The sequence below is a fragment of the Lutra lutra genome, chromosome 17 (assembly GCF_902655055.1).
Source record: "Lutra lutra chromosome 17, mLutLut1.2, whole genome shotgun sequence".
Classification (NCBI taxonomy): domain Eukaryota; kingdom Metazoa; phylum Chordata; class Mammalia; order Carnivora; family Mustelidae; genus Lutra; species Lutra lutra.
This window is the reverse complement of record NC_062294.1, coordinates 27,434,318-27,449,039: the sequence shown is the minus strand read 5'-3', so window position 1 is coordinate 27,449,039 and position 14,722 is coordinate 27,434,318. Positions and strand designations below refer to the sequence as shown.

Sequence of the window (14,722 nt, the reverse complement as noted above, 5' to 3'; positions counted from 1 at the left end):
TTCTAAAAGGTGAAAGTTGTGCAACTCTGTGAATATACTAAAACATACTGAGTTGTACACTTTAAATGGGTAAATTGTATGGTATGTGAATTATTTCTCAGTAAAGCTATTATTAAAAAAGGAGGGAGGGGGGCACCTGGGTGGCTTAGTGGGTTAAGCCTCTGCCTTCGGTCAGGGTTATGGTCTCAGGGTCCTGGGATCGAGCCCCACATCGGGCTCTCTGCTCAGCAGGGAGCCTGCTTCCCCCTCTCTCTGCCTGCCTCTCTGCCTACTTGTGATCTCTCTCTCTGTCAAATAAATAAATAAAATATTTAAAAAAAAAAAAAAAAAACGAGGGAGGGCATTACACTGATACCCATGCTCCAGGCTTCACTCAGCACTACTCAGAATCACTGGGAGCAAAGTTGACTAGGTGATTTTAATGTGCAACCAGGGCTGGGAACTACTGAATTAGAAGGTTAGTTTTAAGGATTGTTAGAAGAGATGGGCAAGATTATTTATCTGACAGGGTAGCCTGGAAGAGAAGCCTCAGGAATGGCATTCTAGTTGACTTGTCTACATTGGAAGAGACAAAAATCTACAGCAGGTATCCCTCTGGGTGCACATCATCTATTTCTGTAGTACCTTGTAGAATAGAACTAAACACAAAGTCCTTTCTTCTCTAAAAAGTCTGTTAGTGCAGAAGTAGAAGTCTTAGGTGTCATAGCCATAGGTTTTGGGTTACTTGTGCTTTCCGGTGGTGTAGCTTCTGAGTTCCTCAGAAGGAACGTAAACTTTGTCAGTGGGGTTTGGGGATACTAAATCATCATCTAAAAACAATAGTCTAAGCATCTAATTCCCCTAAATTTCTTTCTTCCAGAGAGTGTTCGAGATATTAGTGAGACTGATTTTTTAAAAAACTCTTCTATTGTTATATTCCCCTAAGTAAGTAGAAGTAAAGCTAGTTGTATTTTTCCCATCTCTCTTCAAAGCATTTATTCGGTGACAGGCTCCTGTACTATTGGACTGGGCAGCAGAGCGGGAACTTGAAGGTGTACTAGATATGATGTTTGGCTTTTAAAGAGAAGCCATGGAGAACCAGCCTTGGATTCTGATTCAGCTGCCCTTTGCAAATCATCAATGGTCCCAGACTTTTAGTTTCTTCAACTGATGAATAAAATTAGGACTGGGTTACTCTTGAAGCTTCTCGGATGTTGTGGTTCACATATTTGTCTTTATAGAGGCTGTGAATATAGGACAGTGGTTAAGAGTTTGTGCTCTGGAGCCTGATGATCTGGCTCTGCCATTTTCTGGCTCTGTGACTTTGGAGAAGTCACTTAACCTCTCTGCACCTTTAGTTCCCCCATCTGTAAAATGGGGGTTGAAAATAGCATCTACCTCCTGATTTTCTTTACTGTGAAATATGTGGAGTTGTCTAGCCTATCATTTTGTTAGTATACTGTCATTTTATTCTAGGCAAATTTTATTCTAATTCAGGCATGACCAGAACTCTCTCTTATTACCAGATGCAGTATTGTGTCTCTTTGGCTATGTGATAGATCTTTATGGAGAGGTATAAAAAAACCATATAAAGGTGAGCAGTACATAAGAAGTTTTGGATAAAAAATAGTCTCTAGTATTTTATGAAGCATATTCGATATCTTAATCCTGCTTTTTTCTCCTTGCCCCATATCCTAATATAGATCAGTTCTCCTTGGGTCTCGGGGACTTGACATATCCCACATCTCCCAGCGACTGGAGAGTCTGAGTGCGGCCACCACCTTTGAGCCTCTTGAGCCTGTGAAGGACACAGACATTCAGGTAAGGGCTTGCAGGACTGGTGTAGGTGGAACCCTGGATATGCAAACCAGGCTGAAGGCCTGCTTGACCAGCTCATTTGTTGACCAGCTCATTTAGGAATTCTAGATTTCTTTGTTAATTCTCTTTCTGAGATATTAACAGAATGGGAGACTCTGCTTTGGAAGTATAATGGGGAACATAGGTTACTTTAAGAGTGCTCTGAGAGGCTGAATTTAGGAAAGCAATTCCAACCTGCACTTTTTAGATTATTGTAATTATGAGAACAGATTTTTCTTCCTTCCTTGGGCTTAATCCAGGAACAGAGACATTAGTTATAAGTTTCTCTTGCTTTCTTTGCTGGATCTCAAATAATTTTACTCTTCATCTTCCACATTTCTTTTCTACATCTTGCTTGTATTGGTTGGCAAAGAGCTGGGGAAAACTTAGAGTACTATTTACTGAAACCTACTCATCGATTTCTAGGAAGTGTTTGGCTGCATTAGTGGCACCAGGAAATGGTCTAATAGAGCACTCCAGTCTCATTTAACCTAACATGCCACTGGCATAATTGATTGCTATTTTAATCTAATCAGAAACTGCTTTGTGTATGTGTGCGGGCACACACACACACGTTGTTAAGGAAAAAACTGAAGATTCATTTAGTTTTGAGGAATTGGGATGCTGCGTTCATGTTAGAGTGAAGGGACTGTGAGCTACCATGTTAATCATTGATTTACCTTTGAGATGAAAGAAGTAGGTTCTACAAAGGCAAATCATTGTACTAATTGTGTTATTAGTTATGGGTACTAATTATGTTATTATACGGGCTCAGTTTGAATTAACTATCCCACTATCCTTTCCAAGAACTATTTTTATCTACCTAGTATCCATAGCTCTTTTTTTTTTTTTAAGATTTCTATTTATTTATTTATGTGACAGAGAGAGAGAGATCACAGGTAGGCAGAGAGGCAGGCAGAGAGAGTGGGGTGGGGGCGGGGGAAGCAGACTCCCCACTGAGCAGAGAGCCCGTCCAGGGGCTGGATCCCAGGACCCTGAGATCACGACCTGAGCCGAAGGCAGAGGCTTAACCCTCTGAGCCACCCAGGCGCCCCTAGTGGCCACAGTTCTACTCTATTCCAATTCAGTAACCGAAAACCCTATGTTTCTGTTGAGAGTTAACTATAGATACTAATTTTCCTGTTATCAATATGTTCCCATAGTCCCTAGTTTTTTAAAATTATGTGTACTATGGGGCGCCTGGGTGGCTCAGTGGGTTAAGCCGCTGCCTTCGGCTCAGGTCATGATCTCAGGGTCCTGGGATCGAGTCCCACATTGGGCTCTCTGCTCAGCAGGAAGCCTGCTTCCCTCTCTCTCTCTCTCTCTCTGCCTGCCTCTCCGTCTACTTGTGATCTCTCTCTGTCAAATAAATAAAATCTTTAAAAAAAAAAAAGTTTAAAATTATGTGTACTAAATCATATTAGCTTGTCATCTTGTGGATGCCTGTTCAGTTCCATATAATCTTAAAATTTTTTTGTTTTTGTTTTGCTTATTTTGAGCTGTCCCTTTTTGTACCTTCTATTTACTGCTATAAACTAATACTTTTAATAAGGATGAGGTGGGCAAAAGGAATAGAGCTAGAAAATAAATTTGAATAATCATACATTTTGCGGAATATCCCTAATAGTGTGGAAGAAATGGCACTAGCTGAAAGGCTTGTGTTTTTAATGTTTAAAATACCAAAGAAGTTATTTTTATTTTTATTTTTTAAAGATTTCATGTATTTATTTGAGGGAGAGAGCATCCTGAACATACGAGTGTGAGGGGAGGGATGGGGGGGAGAATCTCAAGTGGACTCCCCGCCAAGCCCCAGAACCCCCAGTCAGGCTCCATCCCACAACCCATGAGATCATGATCAGAGCTGAAACCAAGAGTTGGAGGCAGAACTGACTGAGCCACCCCAGCACCCCCAAAAAAGTTGTTTATTTTTAAAACCAACTGCTTTTAAATGTTCTTTGGCATATTTGTCATACATATTTGGAATACTCAGCACATTTAGTGATATACTTTGTGAAGTCCCTCTGACATGGTATTCCAGTTTTCTACTTTGAGATATTAATGACAGGATTATAAATGTATCAAATCATGACGATCTTCTCTTCTAACCTTCTGTTGAGTACATGAACACTCTCCTTCAGCACCCCGATTAGATAGTTTCCCAGCAGTGGATGCTCGGTCACATCAAAGAGAGTTTCTTAATTTGGAATGAACATGGCTATGAGTTTTGGTCCTGCACCACTGGAAAATCTTTGAACACTGAGAGGAAGGATGCATTCATTTCAAAATTTTACCTCTTGAGCTTTTCCAGAGTAGCTTCAAAAATGCAAAATAGTCAGTCCAAGGTAACTTTTGATTAATTGGGAATTGGTCGTCTAGTCCTTAAGTAAAAATTTAAGACTTACTAGTTTTGGGGTACCTGGGTGGCTTGGTGGGTTAAGCGTCTGACTCTTAATTTTGGCTCAGGTCCTGATCCCAGGGTTGTAAGATTAAGCCCCTGGTTGGGCTCTGTGCTGGGCTTGGAGCCTACTTAAGATTCTCTCTCTCAGGGTGTTTGGGTGGGCTTAGTCAGTTTTGGTTTCGAGTCCGACTTTTGTTTTCAGCTCAGGTGATGATCTCAGGGTCCTGCGATCAAGCCCCATGTTGTCCCCAGGCTCAGTGCAAAGTCTGCTTGTCCCTCTGCCTCTGCTCTTCCCCCAGCTCACGCTCCCTCTCTCACGGTCTCTAAAATAGATCGATAGCTAGCTAGCTAGCTATCGTTAAGGAAACAAAGAAAAAAAAGAAGATTCTCTCCCTCTGCCCTTTCCCCCCGGGTTGTGCATGTGCTCTCTCAAAGGAAAAAAAAACAAAACTTACTAGTTTCAAAATAATTGTTCTCTTGATTTCATCTTCTTGGCTACAGAGGCTTAAAGGAGAAAATTTAAGTTTTAAAGGGCTGAGGCTTTGGCTTAATCTGAGGTGGTTCTAGTTATTGATAGGAATTGGAAGTTTTTTTGTTTTGGGGTTTTTTTTTTTTAATGATTTTATTTATTTGAGAGTGAGAGAGCACGAAAGAGGGGACACAAGCAGGGGGAGTGGGAGAAGGAGAAGCAGGCTTCCTGCAGAGCAGGAGCCTGATGTGGGTCTCAGTCCCAGGACTCTGGGATCATGACCTGAGCCAAAGGCAGCCACTTCATGACTGAGCCACCCAGGCGCCCCAGGAATTGGAAGTTTTAAATTGTATTGTGGAGCTCATCTAACCTGTGCTTAGACCCCCCATACACATCAACATATCCTTGCCTGATTTCTTATTTAGTAGTCAGATGTAAGAGCCAAGTCAGCTTTCGGCCTGAGCATGGAACAGTCTTCCTTTTAGTTTCTATCATGTGTTGATTATCCAAGAAGAGTTAACTTAGTCATTTTCAGTTGTTTGTTTTTAGAACAGCCATATATATTTTTTCGTGGACTTTTTTTTCTCATTTATTTTAACAGCTTTATTGAGATACAGGATTCACATACCATAAATCTAATGGATTTTTGTGTATAAATTTTTCCAACCAGTGTTTTCGAGATGAGAATGCATCCTAATCCCATGTGCCAAGTATCAGTCAGAGTGAGTTTATGATGTCAATTTATAAACTCATAGAAGGAAATGCTGAAGCATTCTTTGACAGATACTGTTCAAGACTTTGTACCATCCATTGTTTGCATTACTTAGAAGCTTGAAAAGGTATTTCCGCATGTATAGATACATGTGTAGGTACATGGGTGATCCTTTTCTGTCTGCCAGACATTCACGTTGATTATATTCCCTTCTGTTTCTGATGGAAAGCTTGAAATTAATACAGGCTTTCCATTGTTAAGTGTTTTGTTGTTTGTCATAATCGATGATGTTGGCATGCGTTGAGAATGCATTTTTGAAAGATTGCTGCAGCCAGCGAAGGTAACATATTAAAAAAGACTTCTTTAAATATATGTGTGGCTATGCTAGGAGAGTTTTTAAAAATGTTTATTGATTTTATTTTTTGGAAATGGTCATGAAGAAGGCCTGTACATTTGTGTAAAAGAGGTGAAGAGTGACTTAAGAGGTCATGGCATGGAAATGACTGTACTGCTCCAAGTGCCTTTGTGGTGCTTGCAAGCACAAGTCTTCTCACAGAGGTCCACTTGCTCACTTATGTCTTTGGAAAAAAAGTACCAAGGGCAGATTGCACATCTTTACTATGATCTAAACAGACCTAATGAACCAGAGATGATGTGTATCATGTAGTAATAAAGGGCAGATTTACACAGTTCAACTATATTGTGGGCTTTTTCACTAGATTACATGTATATTTCAAGAAGGCTGTGCAGAAATTGCCTGAGTTGGCCATAAAAATAGGAGCTGCAGTTTTCTCTGCATTAGGCTCTATTACTTCCGAATGACAATGAACCAAAGTATAATAATATTATTGCTAAACTTCCTGTATTAGATTCCAAGGGATGCCACAACAAGTTTCCACAAACTCAGTGGCCTAAAACATTAGAAATTAATCCTCTCACAGTTCTGGAGTATAGAACTTCAAAATCAAGGTGTTGGCAGTACCTTGCTCCCTCCAAAGGCTGTCGGGGATCATCTTTCCTCTTCTAATTTCTGGCGGCACCAGCTATTCTTTAACTCCAATCTCTGCCTCCGTCTCCACAAGGTTTTTCTCCTGTGTATTTAGTCTCCCTCTCCTTTCTCTTAGAAAGACTCTAGTGTTGGGTGTAGGACTCACCCTAAATCCAGAATGATCTCATCTTGAGATCCTTAACCTAGTCACATTTGCAAAGATCGTATTTCTAAATAAGGTCATATGCATAGGTACTAGGAGTTAGGACTTCAACATATCTTTTGGGTGGGGGACACATGTCAACCCGCTACAGTTACAGTGCTTACAGTGCCAGAAATCTTAAGACTAAATTAACTGTAATTAATGAGACATCATCAGATCTCACTCTTTCATAGCTGTATGGAGTATCGAGCTAAGGCGTCTACTGCTAGTTGTTCTAGTGACTTGCAGACCTCAACCAAGTATCTGATCTCACCCTTAACATTCCTCTTTCCCGGCTGTGGGAGGACCCATATCTGATTCAGCTAAATGGCAGTTACTGTTTCTAAACAGCTAACAGTCTGTAATGTGTTTAAGAGATTTCTGTAGAGACATTTTTAAAATAGAAACCACTTTTCTTAAGTATTAAATACCTCGTGGTTGGAGTATGTATAGGTGGGACTAAATTGGGATACTTTCCTGCAGAAGGAGGAGCTATCTTTGTGTGTGTGTGTGTGTGTGTGTGTGTGTGTGTGTACGCGCACGCGCGCGCGCACATATGTACACTTCAGCCAGCAGGTTTGCCTAACTCTTTTTCTTTTATATGTTAGGACTTTTAGTTATCACCTTCCTTAGCCTGGAGTAGTGCCTCTGAAATGTCTGACCCCTCATTTCAGTCTAACCCTGTGAGGTTTTCCTTACACACCGCCTCTTTCATGGTCTTCTGAGATCTCTATCCCCGCAGCCTCCAAATGCCTCTAAATACAGTGTGTCGCTTTTACTGCTTAGGAAAAAACAAAACTTTCCAAATGTTTCCCCACAAAGTAAACAAGTTTAGCTTATGTTGTTAGAATTAACTTGGCAGCCCATTCAAATCTTAGATAAGTGATTCTTATTTCTTCAGCCCCTTCTACCAAAAAAAAAAAAAAAAAGAAGAAGAAGAAGAAGAAGGAAAGAAAGATCCTATACTGAAGGTCTTCATAATCTGTAAATTTCCACATGGAAATCTGTCCTGTCCTGCAGTAGAGTGCAAAAGATATCTTAAATAGTAAATAAAATAACTATAAAAGGGCACCTGGGTGGCTCAGTTGGTTAGGCGACTGCCTTCGGCTCGGGTCATGATCCCGGAGTCCCGGGATCAAGTCCCGCATCAGGCTCCCGGCTCCATGGGGAGTCCGCTTCTCCCTCTGACCTTCTCCTCTCTCATGCTCTCTCTCACATAAATAAATAAAATCTTTAAAAAAATAATAATAAGGGCGCCTGGGTGGCTCAGTGGGTTAGGCCGCTGCCTTCGGCTCAGGTCATGATCTCAGGGTCCTGGGATCGAGTCCCGCATCGGGCTCTCTGCTTGGCGGGGAGCCTGCTTCCCTCTCTCTCACTCTCTGCCTGCCTCTCTGCCTGCTTGTGATCTCTCTCTGTCAAGTAAATAAATAAAATCTTTAAAAAATAAAAATAAAAAAATAAAATAAAATAAAAAAATAATAATAAAATAAAATAACTATAAAAAATTGGAGTCAGGGAAACTGGTTTATCACATACAAGATAATGATGCAGTAATAATTCACTTTGTTAGAAACTTGTTTTGCTTACCACACTATATCCATAATAAAATATTCATTATTTACTTCCTTTTTCTGTCCTTAGCCTTGGAAATGTAGAGTATGCTCAGACCACTCTTAGCTTATCTTTTAAGTAATCAGAAAGAACTAAATAGCTTTGGTGTAAGTATGAAAATGAATCACCGCTTGTGAAACCCCTTATCACCTAAATTGTTATGTTCATGGATTATCTTTTAATTTTATATCTTCAGAATTAAGAGACTGCTGCTTAAACGCAGCTATATATAACAGCTAAGCAGAAAAGTGGTTGTGTTGATTGTTAATTGTGTGTTTGTAGTACTGGCAAGTTGTTAGTGAGGAATTGGTTCCAGAAATCCTGTGGCGGTTTGTTGGAAAGAGGGTCAGCCTTGCCTAGAATGATTAGTGTGCTAATAGCAGCTCGTCAGGAATTTTACTGGCAATAAATTAATATTGAGGGAGAAGTACAGTAAGCTTTCCCTTGCTCAGATTTGTTGCAGGAAAGTGCATTCTGAATGGATGAACAGTACCTGAACTCCGGGATTATTTTTAAATAGTCATTTTCATTTGTTTCTAGAAACTTCTAAGCATGGATACCAGGGAGGGGTCTTACCAGAGCTGCTTTCATAAATCTGAGGCAGAGATGAGGTTCATTCAGTTAGAATTAACATCTGTTTGCGTTTGTATAACAGTCCTTGAGAAGTGTTTTAAGTAGGCAAAACATACCTAGCTCCCGTTTAGAATAGAATTGTTTCTATTCTTAATATGCCTGAGCAGGCTTTTCTGCAGTGGTGATCTAGCCGAAATGGGATGATTAGAAATTTTGAATTGATGGGACTCTGAAGGAATAAAATGTTGCTCTTTAAATGTTTTCATGTATAAAAATATAAGAGCATCTAACAGTGTGAAGGTTTTTAGTTAAGCATTTGTGTTTATTGACTTCTTTGCTTATATTCCTCTTGCTCCTAAGAGAGTCAGCAGGAAGTTCATGGTAACCTTTCTTTGGAGTTTTTAGAAGACTTTAATGGATATTTGAATCTTGCCCTTTCATAGCTTATCCTGGACTTAAATTAAACAACCTATAGTTAATGCTCTTGGGTTCACTAGATAATGAACCCGATTCTCATTGGATCCTAAGCCTGCTAGTTAGAAACACTTCCCTGGAACAAATGTGACATACGTTTTAGGCCAGCATTCAGTTGTAGTGGCCAAACGGCAGATGAAAACAACGTACATCTCACTGTGCCCTGTCTTCTTGTTCAGGGCCTTCACGGTACCAGGCTTTGTCTCTGGTGTGAGCACCGCAGTGTCCACATCACCCCTGCTTCTTTAGCGAATATATTTGCCGTTCCTTGTCATTAAACCCTGACCCAGCTCAGAGCTGGTGAAAACCAGTAAACACATAAAAAAGAAAAAATAGTGTCTTCCCAGAGGCAGGTTAATGTGCCGTCCTGTTTTGTGTTTGTAATTAGGTAGTCTGATACTGATTGCTGGGGTAAGTACTGAAATGATTTAATTTTTCTGCCTGTCTGTGATAAGGGAAAAGGTAGGCTTTGTGGTGTGGTGGAAAGTATGCAATTACATTAAAGTATCCTGTGAATGGAATTAAAAATGGTGACTTTGAAATAAAAATGGGTGTTAAAGGCATCGTCTGTGGAAAATGTGAAAAACTGCATTTATGTGAGCCAAGGATATAAGATTTCAGCCTTTTTACTTATCCATTCACACTTACTCCTGAATGCGGGGCTTTCAGAACAAGCAAGTAAATGGATGCTGAATGCATTCTGAGCAAGCAGGAAATGACAGGCTTTTTTGTCTTCTCAGAGGTTTCTTATATCCTGTAGTGAGCAAAGGAATATCAATTACCAGCTAAAGAAGAAAGAAGTTGGAACGGTTCCGTAAGAGTGTTTTGGAAGAAGCCATTGGCTAAAATATTTATCTGACAATTTACTAGAGCACTTCACATACGGGCCCGGCCCTGGTGCCTTTGAACCAGGTTGAGTCGTGCCCTCCCTCCTTCAGGAACCGTCTCTTAACCTGTCTGTATCTGTCGAAGCCCTAGCACTCTGGAGGTGGGGGGCGCATAGTGTCATCTGCAGTCTGGTGTCTTTAAGTTGTTTGCTTCAGGAACCAGAAATGGGCATGTCTTTTTATCTGTTGAGCTGTCTGATATGGGAGCGGATGTAATTGAAATGGGGGTTAAAACCTTGTCGAATATCGAATGCATTACTGCGGACCAGGCTGTCGTTCTCAGAAGGCGGCTCTTCACCCCGTGCACTGCTTAGATCGGCTTGCTGCAGCATCCTGTGATCTCTTATTTCCGTTTCGGAATGTTCGATCTTGAAGCTTTCCAGGCCTGTGGCCTGATGTGGCTCCGTGCATTGTTGGGGTGGCACAGTGTGGCCCCTCGGATGCAAAACTTTGGGAACCAGGTTCCCACTGTCTCCACTAAGAAACCGCATTCTGTGAAGTAAGTGAGAAGAGGCTCAGACAGGGGAGACTCCTGCTTTTGTTTTTTATTTGTTTGTTGGGGACCAGGAACAGAAGCTGGGAGAAAGGATGGGCAGTATCCTCTACTGACAAGACCTGTGTTAGGATTTCTTTTGCTGCAGAGCTCAGTGTATATATATTGCTTTCTTTTTAGGCTTTCCCCCCATTTCCCAGATGCCTGGCTTCCGTTGTGCACTTCAAATATGGAGAGGTTGCGTGAGTCCCTCCAGCTCAGGTTGCTGGCAGCCAAGCTGAGGCTCGGGCCCTCAATTCTGACAGCCCTGGGTTCGCAACGCTAGTGATCAGCAGCGGTGCATGCACCACTTTAATTATCTCGGAGGACAGAAGGATGAGGCCTCCCTTCTCACCGCGGAGTAGCTGCGAGGCCGAGATGCCACAGCTGAATCCTGCCCCTGCCTTTCAGAGAGCCACTGCTCTCGAAGCACTGCAGTGGGTCTGCTGAGCAGGACTGGGCGGACACAGCTTCTGAGAACTTATATGGAAGGAAGCCTTGTCTTGTAGAACATATTTACAACCAGGACTGACAGGGCCATTCTTTTCATTTATAAAACAAAGGGGAGTATTAGGTCAGCAGAATATAAGTGCGAGTATGGATTTACTGGCTGATTTTTATTATCACTACCTGATTTGCTTTATTTCTTTGAATGGCATGAGCAGTAGGATATGAGAAAGAGTTTTCTCTACTCCGTTTTCTTTCAAAAAGAAAAAGTTGTCTATTTATTTATTTTAAAGATTTTATTTATTTATTTGACACAGAGAGATCACAAGCAGGCAGAGAGGCAGGCAGAGAGAGAGGGGGAAGCAGGCTCCCCGCTGAGCCGAGAGCCCGATGCGGGGCTCAATCCCAGGACTCTGAGATCTTGACCTGAGCCGAAGGCAGAGGTTTAACCCACTGAGCCACCCAGGCGTGCCAAAATTGTCTATTTTAAGATGCTGTCACTATCTTCAGGACAGGTAGAAATGGCCATGGAATGTTAAAATATGCTTGATTTGTTCAGGATACCACATACTCTTGTGTGATACTATCTGGGAGTACGTTCTCTCTTACTAGGTTCCTTCTTATCCACAGTACATATCTGTCTCAGAAGGATAGCACAGGACCTGGTGGATTTTTTTTCTTTTTAAAGTAGGCTCCATGCCCAGTGTGGAACCCAACATGGGGCTTGAACTCAGGACCCTAGGATCCAGACTTGAGCTGAGATCAAGAGTTGGAAGCTTGGGGTGCCTGGGTGGCTCAGTTGGTTAAACTTTTTCCTTCAGCTCAGATCATGATCCCAGGGTCCTGGGATCATAACCTGCTCAGCGGGGAGCCTGCTTCTCCCTCTCCCTCTCCCTCTGCCTGCCGCTCCCTTTGATTGTGTTCTCTCTCCCTGTCAAATAAATAATCTAAAAAAAAAAAAGTCAGAAGCTTAACTGACTGAGCCACCCACGTGCCTTGCCTTGTGGATCCTTAAAGATTAAAGATTTATGGGCATTCACAGTAGCACTTGGTTCTGTGATGAGGTCCCAGACTGCCCCAGAGGTCTTCATGTTGAATGAGTATGGGGATGGGTGTTCTTCATTGAGAAGGTCCTTACTGAATCAGTGCCTTCCAAACCAGTTTTGGGTTTTTTTCCCCCCAATTCATCTCAGGCTGAGAGATACACTTCCAGGAAAATGCAGTAAAAATGGATTAACTAGGAAAAAAAATAAAAGTCATGCAAAATACAAGCCTTAGTTTTTCAAATTAAATTCAGTAGACAGAATTACTCTGTCAGCTTACTCTAAAAGTTTCTAAATGCTTATTCTCCATTTTTGTACTTACCTGCTGCAGACTGGTCACCAACTATTTGGGGTCTGGTACTCCTTCAACCACACTTTGAATAGACTAGTTTAAATAGTTGTGTTTTCTTCCTTCTCCCCTTCCCTCTCTCTTTTCCTCTTTCCTTCCCTACCTCCCTTCCTTTCTTGTGTTTAGTTTAAGTGTCCCTGCTGGTGCAGTGAATTGAGGCACTACAGTTTGAATTCCTGTCTTCTGTTTTCCCCCAGCGAAATCAAAAGAGGAGGCAGAGCTAAGGTTTACTGAACATTTACTGTGTCAAGACACTGAACTAAAACACTTCTGGATTTCCAGTAACCGTCTGAAGTAAATAACTGTTGTTAACCGTATTTCACTGATGGGAAACCTAAGGCCTACAGAGGCTGAATATGCCAGATTTGAACTCCCTTCTTTTGGTTTGAGTTCAGTACTCTGCCCTTAGTCCCCTGGGTTTTAAATTCCATTGTGCATCAAGACTGTTTAGTAAAGAAGTGAATTTTCAAGATATCATTGAAAGAGGAAAGTAGTGGAAGTGTTTTAATAGAAATATTGTTCATTGATTGCTTATTCAGAAGAAATCAGAGTAGAAGGCCCACAGTGAGTGGATGAGGTGGGCAGTGCTCTTATTTACATACACTTAGTAGCAAAATAATGTTGACAGTGAGGAGGAGCTGGAACATGCTTTATAGGAAGCCAGGCTGGTTTGGGGAAGGGTGGAGGAGATGAGTTTTGCAGGAAGGCCAAACGTCCTTTATCCCTTTATCTCCAGGTGCTTGCTTCTTTGCCATAGTTTTGTGCTTGCTGAGCTGTCAGTTTAACTTACTGTCTAAAGCTCAGCCCTATTATTTCGCAGGTTTGCTGCCCTACAGGTATACTGTAAAGGGTTTCTGTGAAATCTTGGAGCAGCTTTTAGTTTCAAAATGCCAAGTCTTTGTGCTTGTGAAAATAGGTTGTGTTCAGCTTCTTGTTTGATCATCTTTGTTTTGTTTTGCTTCTGAAGCTGAGCCTGAGTTAGAAGAATGATGCTAGAAGCAATTTAAAGGGCACATCAGGTTTTTTACTGTAATACTGAACTATTGATTGTTGACTTATTTGTAGGTTTAATGCAGACCCATTTCCTTACTTAGCGTCTGACTGGCCATTAAGCTCTGGCAGTGTGCCGGGATGTTGAAATCTTGCATCTTATAATATGATTTGGCTGTCTAAGAGTATTATGTGTGTTTGGTTTTTATAGACACAGACAAGGCCCTCGACTTTGTGTGTTCTCCAGAATAGAGGAAAGAATTTCTCTGCAGCAAAATTACTCATTCACTTCTAGGAGACAATGTGAAAGGGAGGTGACCGGGAGTCATGCAGATTGGTGCTGTTTGGACTGACTGGCGCTTGTAAAGAAATGCAGACTAATGTAACAGAGTCTTGGAGAGAAGACCAAGCAGGGAACTAAAAAGGCGTGGTGGTGTTCCAGAGTAGCAGTTAGGCACTTCCACGTCAGTGGCCCTCAGCATGTGCCTGGTGCCTCTCTCCTAGTATGGAGTTAGAATTGGGGGCTGGCAAAGTGTTCTGCTTACAGAGAGAGCTGGGCTCAGAGTGGTTGGAGGAGAAGTAATCACTGTCTGCAAATGACTTTTCCCCTCTTCTTTTACAACTTGGACGCTCTTGACTGGAAGAGAGGGTGAGGGCTGAGGAAGTTAGATGACAAGGAAACATTAAATTTGGAATTTTGAGAGTGTGAGTGGGAACTGAAGGGCTTTGGGAGAGAAAATCACTTTCCCCCCTAATGACAAAGTAAGACATGCTCAATTCAGAGAACTTGGGAAGTGGCCCCCAAGTACGCTGTCTTGACTGCCATATTGCCTCTCGAAGTTGTCAGAACAGCCACCATTGTGGAAGTGTTAAATTGTTTGGACTAGGTACTTGAGGCTATGGAACATCTGTTTGAAATGACAAGGAAAATTGATTTAACAGGGAGATGAGGAACTAGTCCATGAAGCATGTCTTAGAGATCAGCTATTAAAATGACCCTTGTAGTTCAGAGTTGGTTAATTATTATAAAACGATATGTAGTCTTTTCCTTTATTCTGTAATGGAAAAGTTTCCTAATGTATGAAAAGGGATCTGAGACATGCTGGTTTTATGAATAATTATTATGTCCTTTCACTACTCCCCTCCAGCCATTTGAAAGAATGGTTATCTATGACTTTGTCCTAATTTGGAAGATATAGGGGAAAGTAACA

General features: G+C 41.5%; 1 protein-coding gene across 3 annotated transcripts in view; it reads left to right on the top strand.

The window, feature by feature from the left end:
* NUP93 (nucleoporin 93) overlaps window positions 1–14,722 on the top strand; it is a 112,741-nt gene that overhangs the window by 33,053 nt on the left and 64,966 nt on the right. For all 3 annotated transcript variants that reach the window (XM_047711056.1, XM_047711054.1, XM_047711053.1), the window contains one exon: window positions 1,683–1,800. In XM_047711056.1, the coding sequence (XP_047567012.1) occupies window positions 1,683–1,800 (118 nt within the window). The remainder of the gene's footprint in view (window positions 1–1,682; window positions 1,801–14,722) is intronic.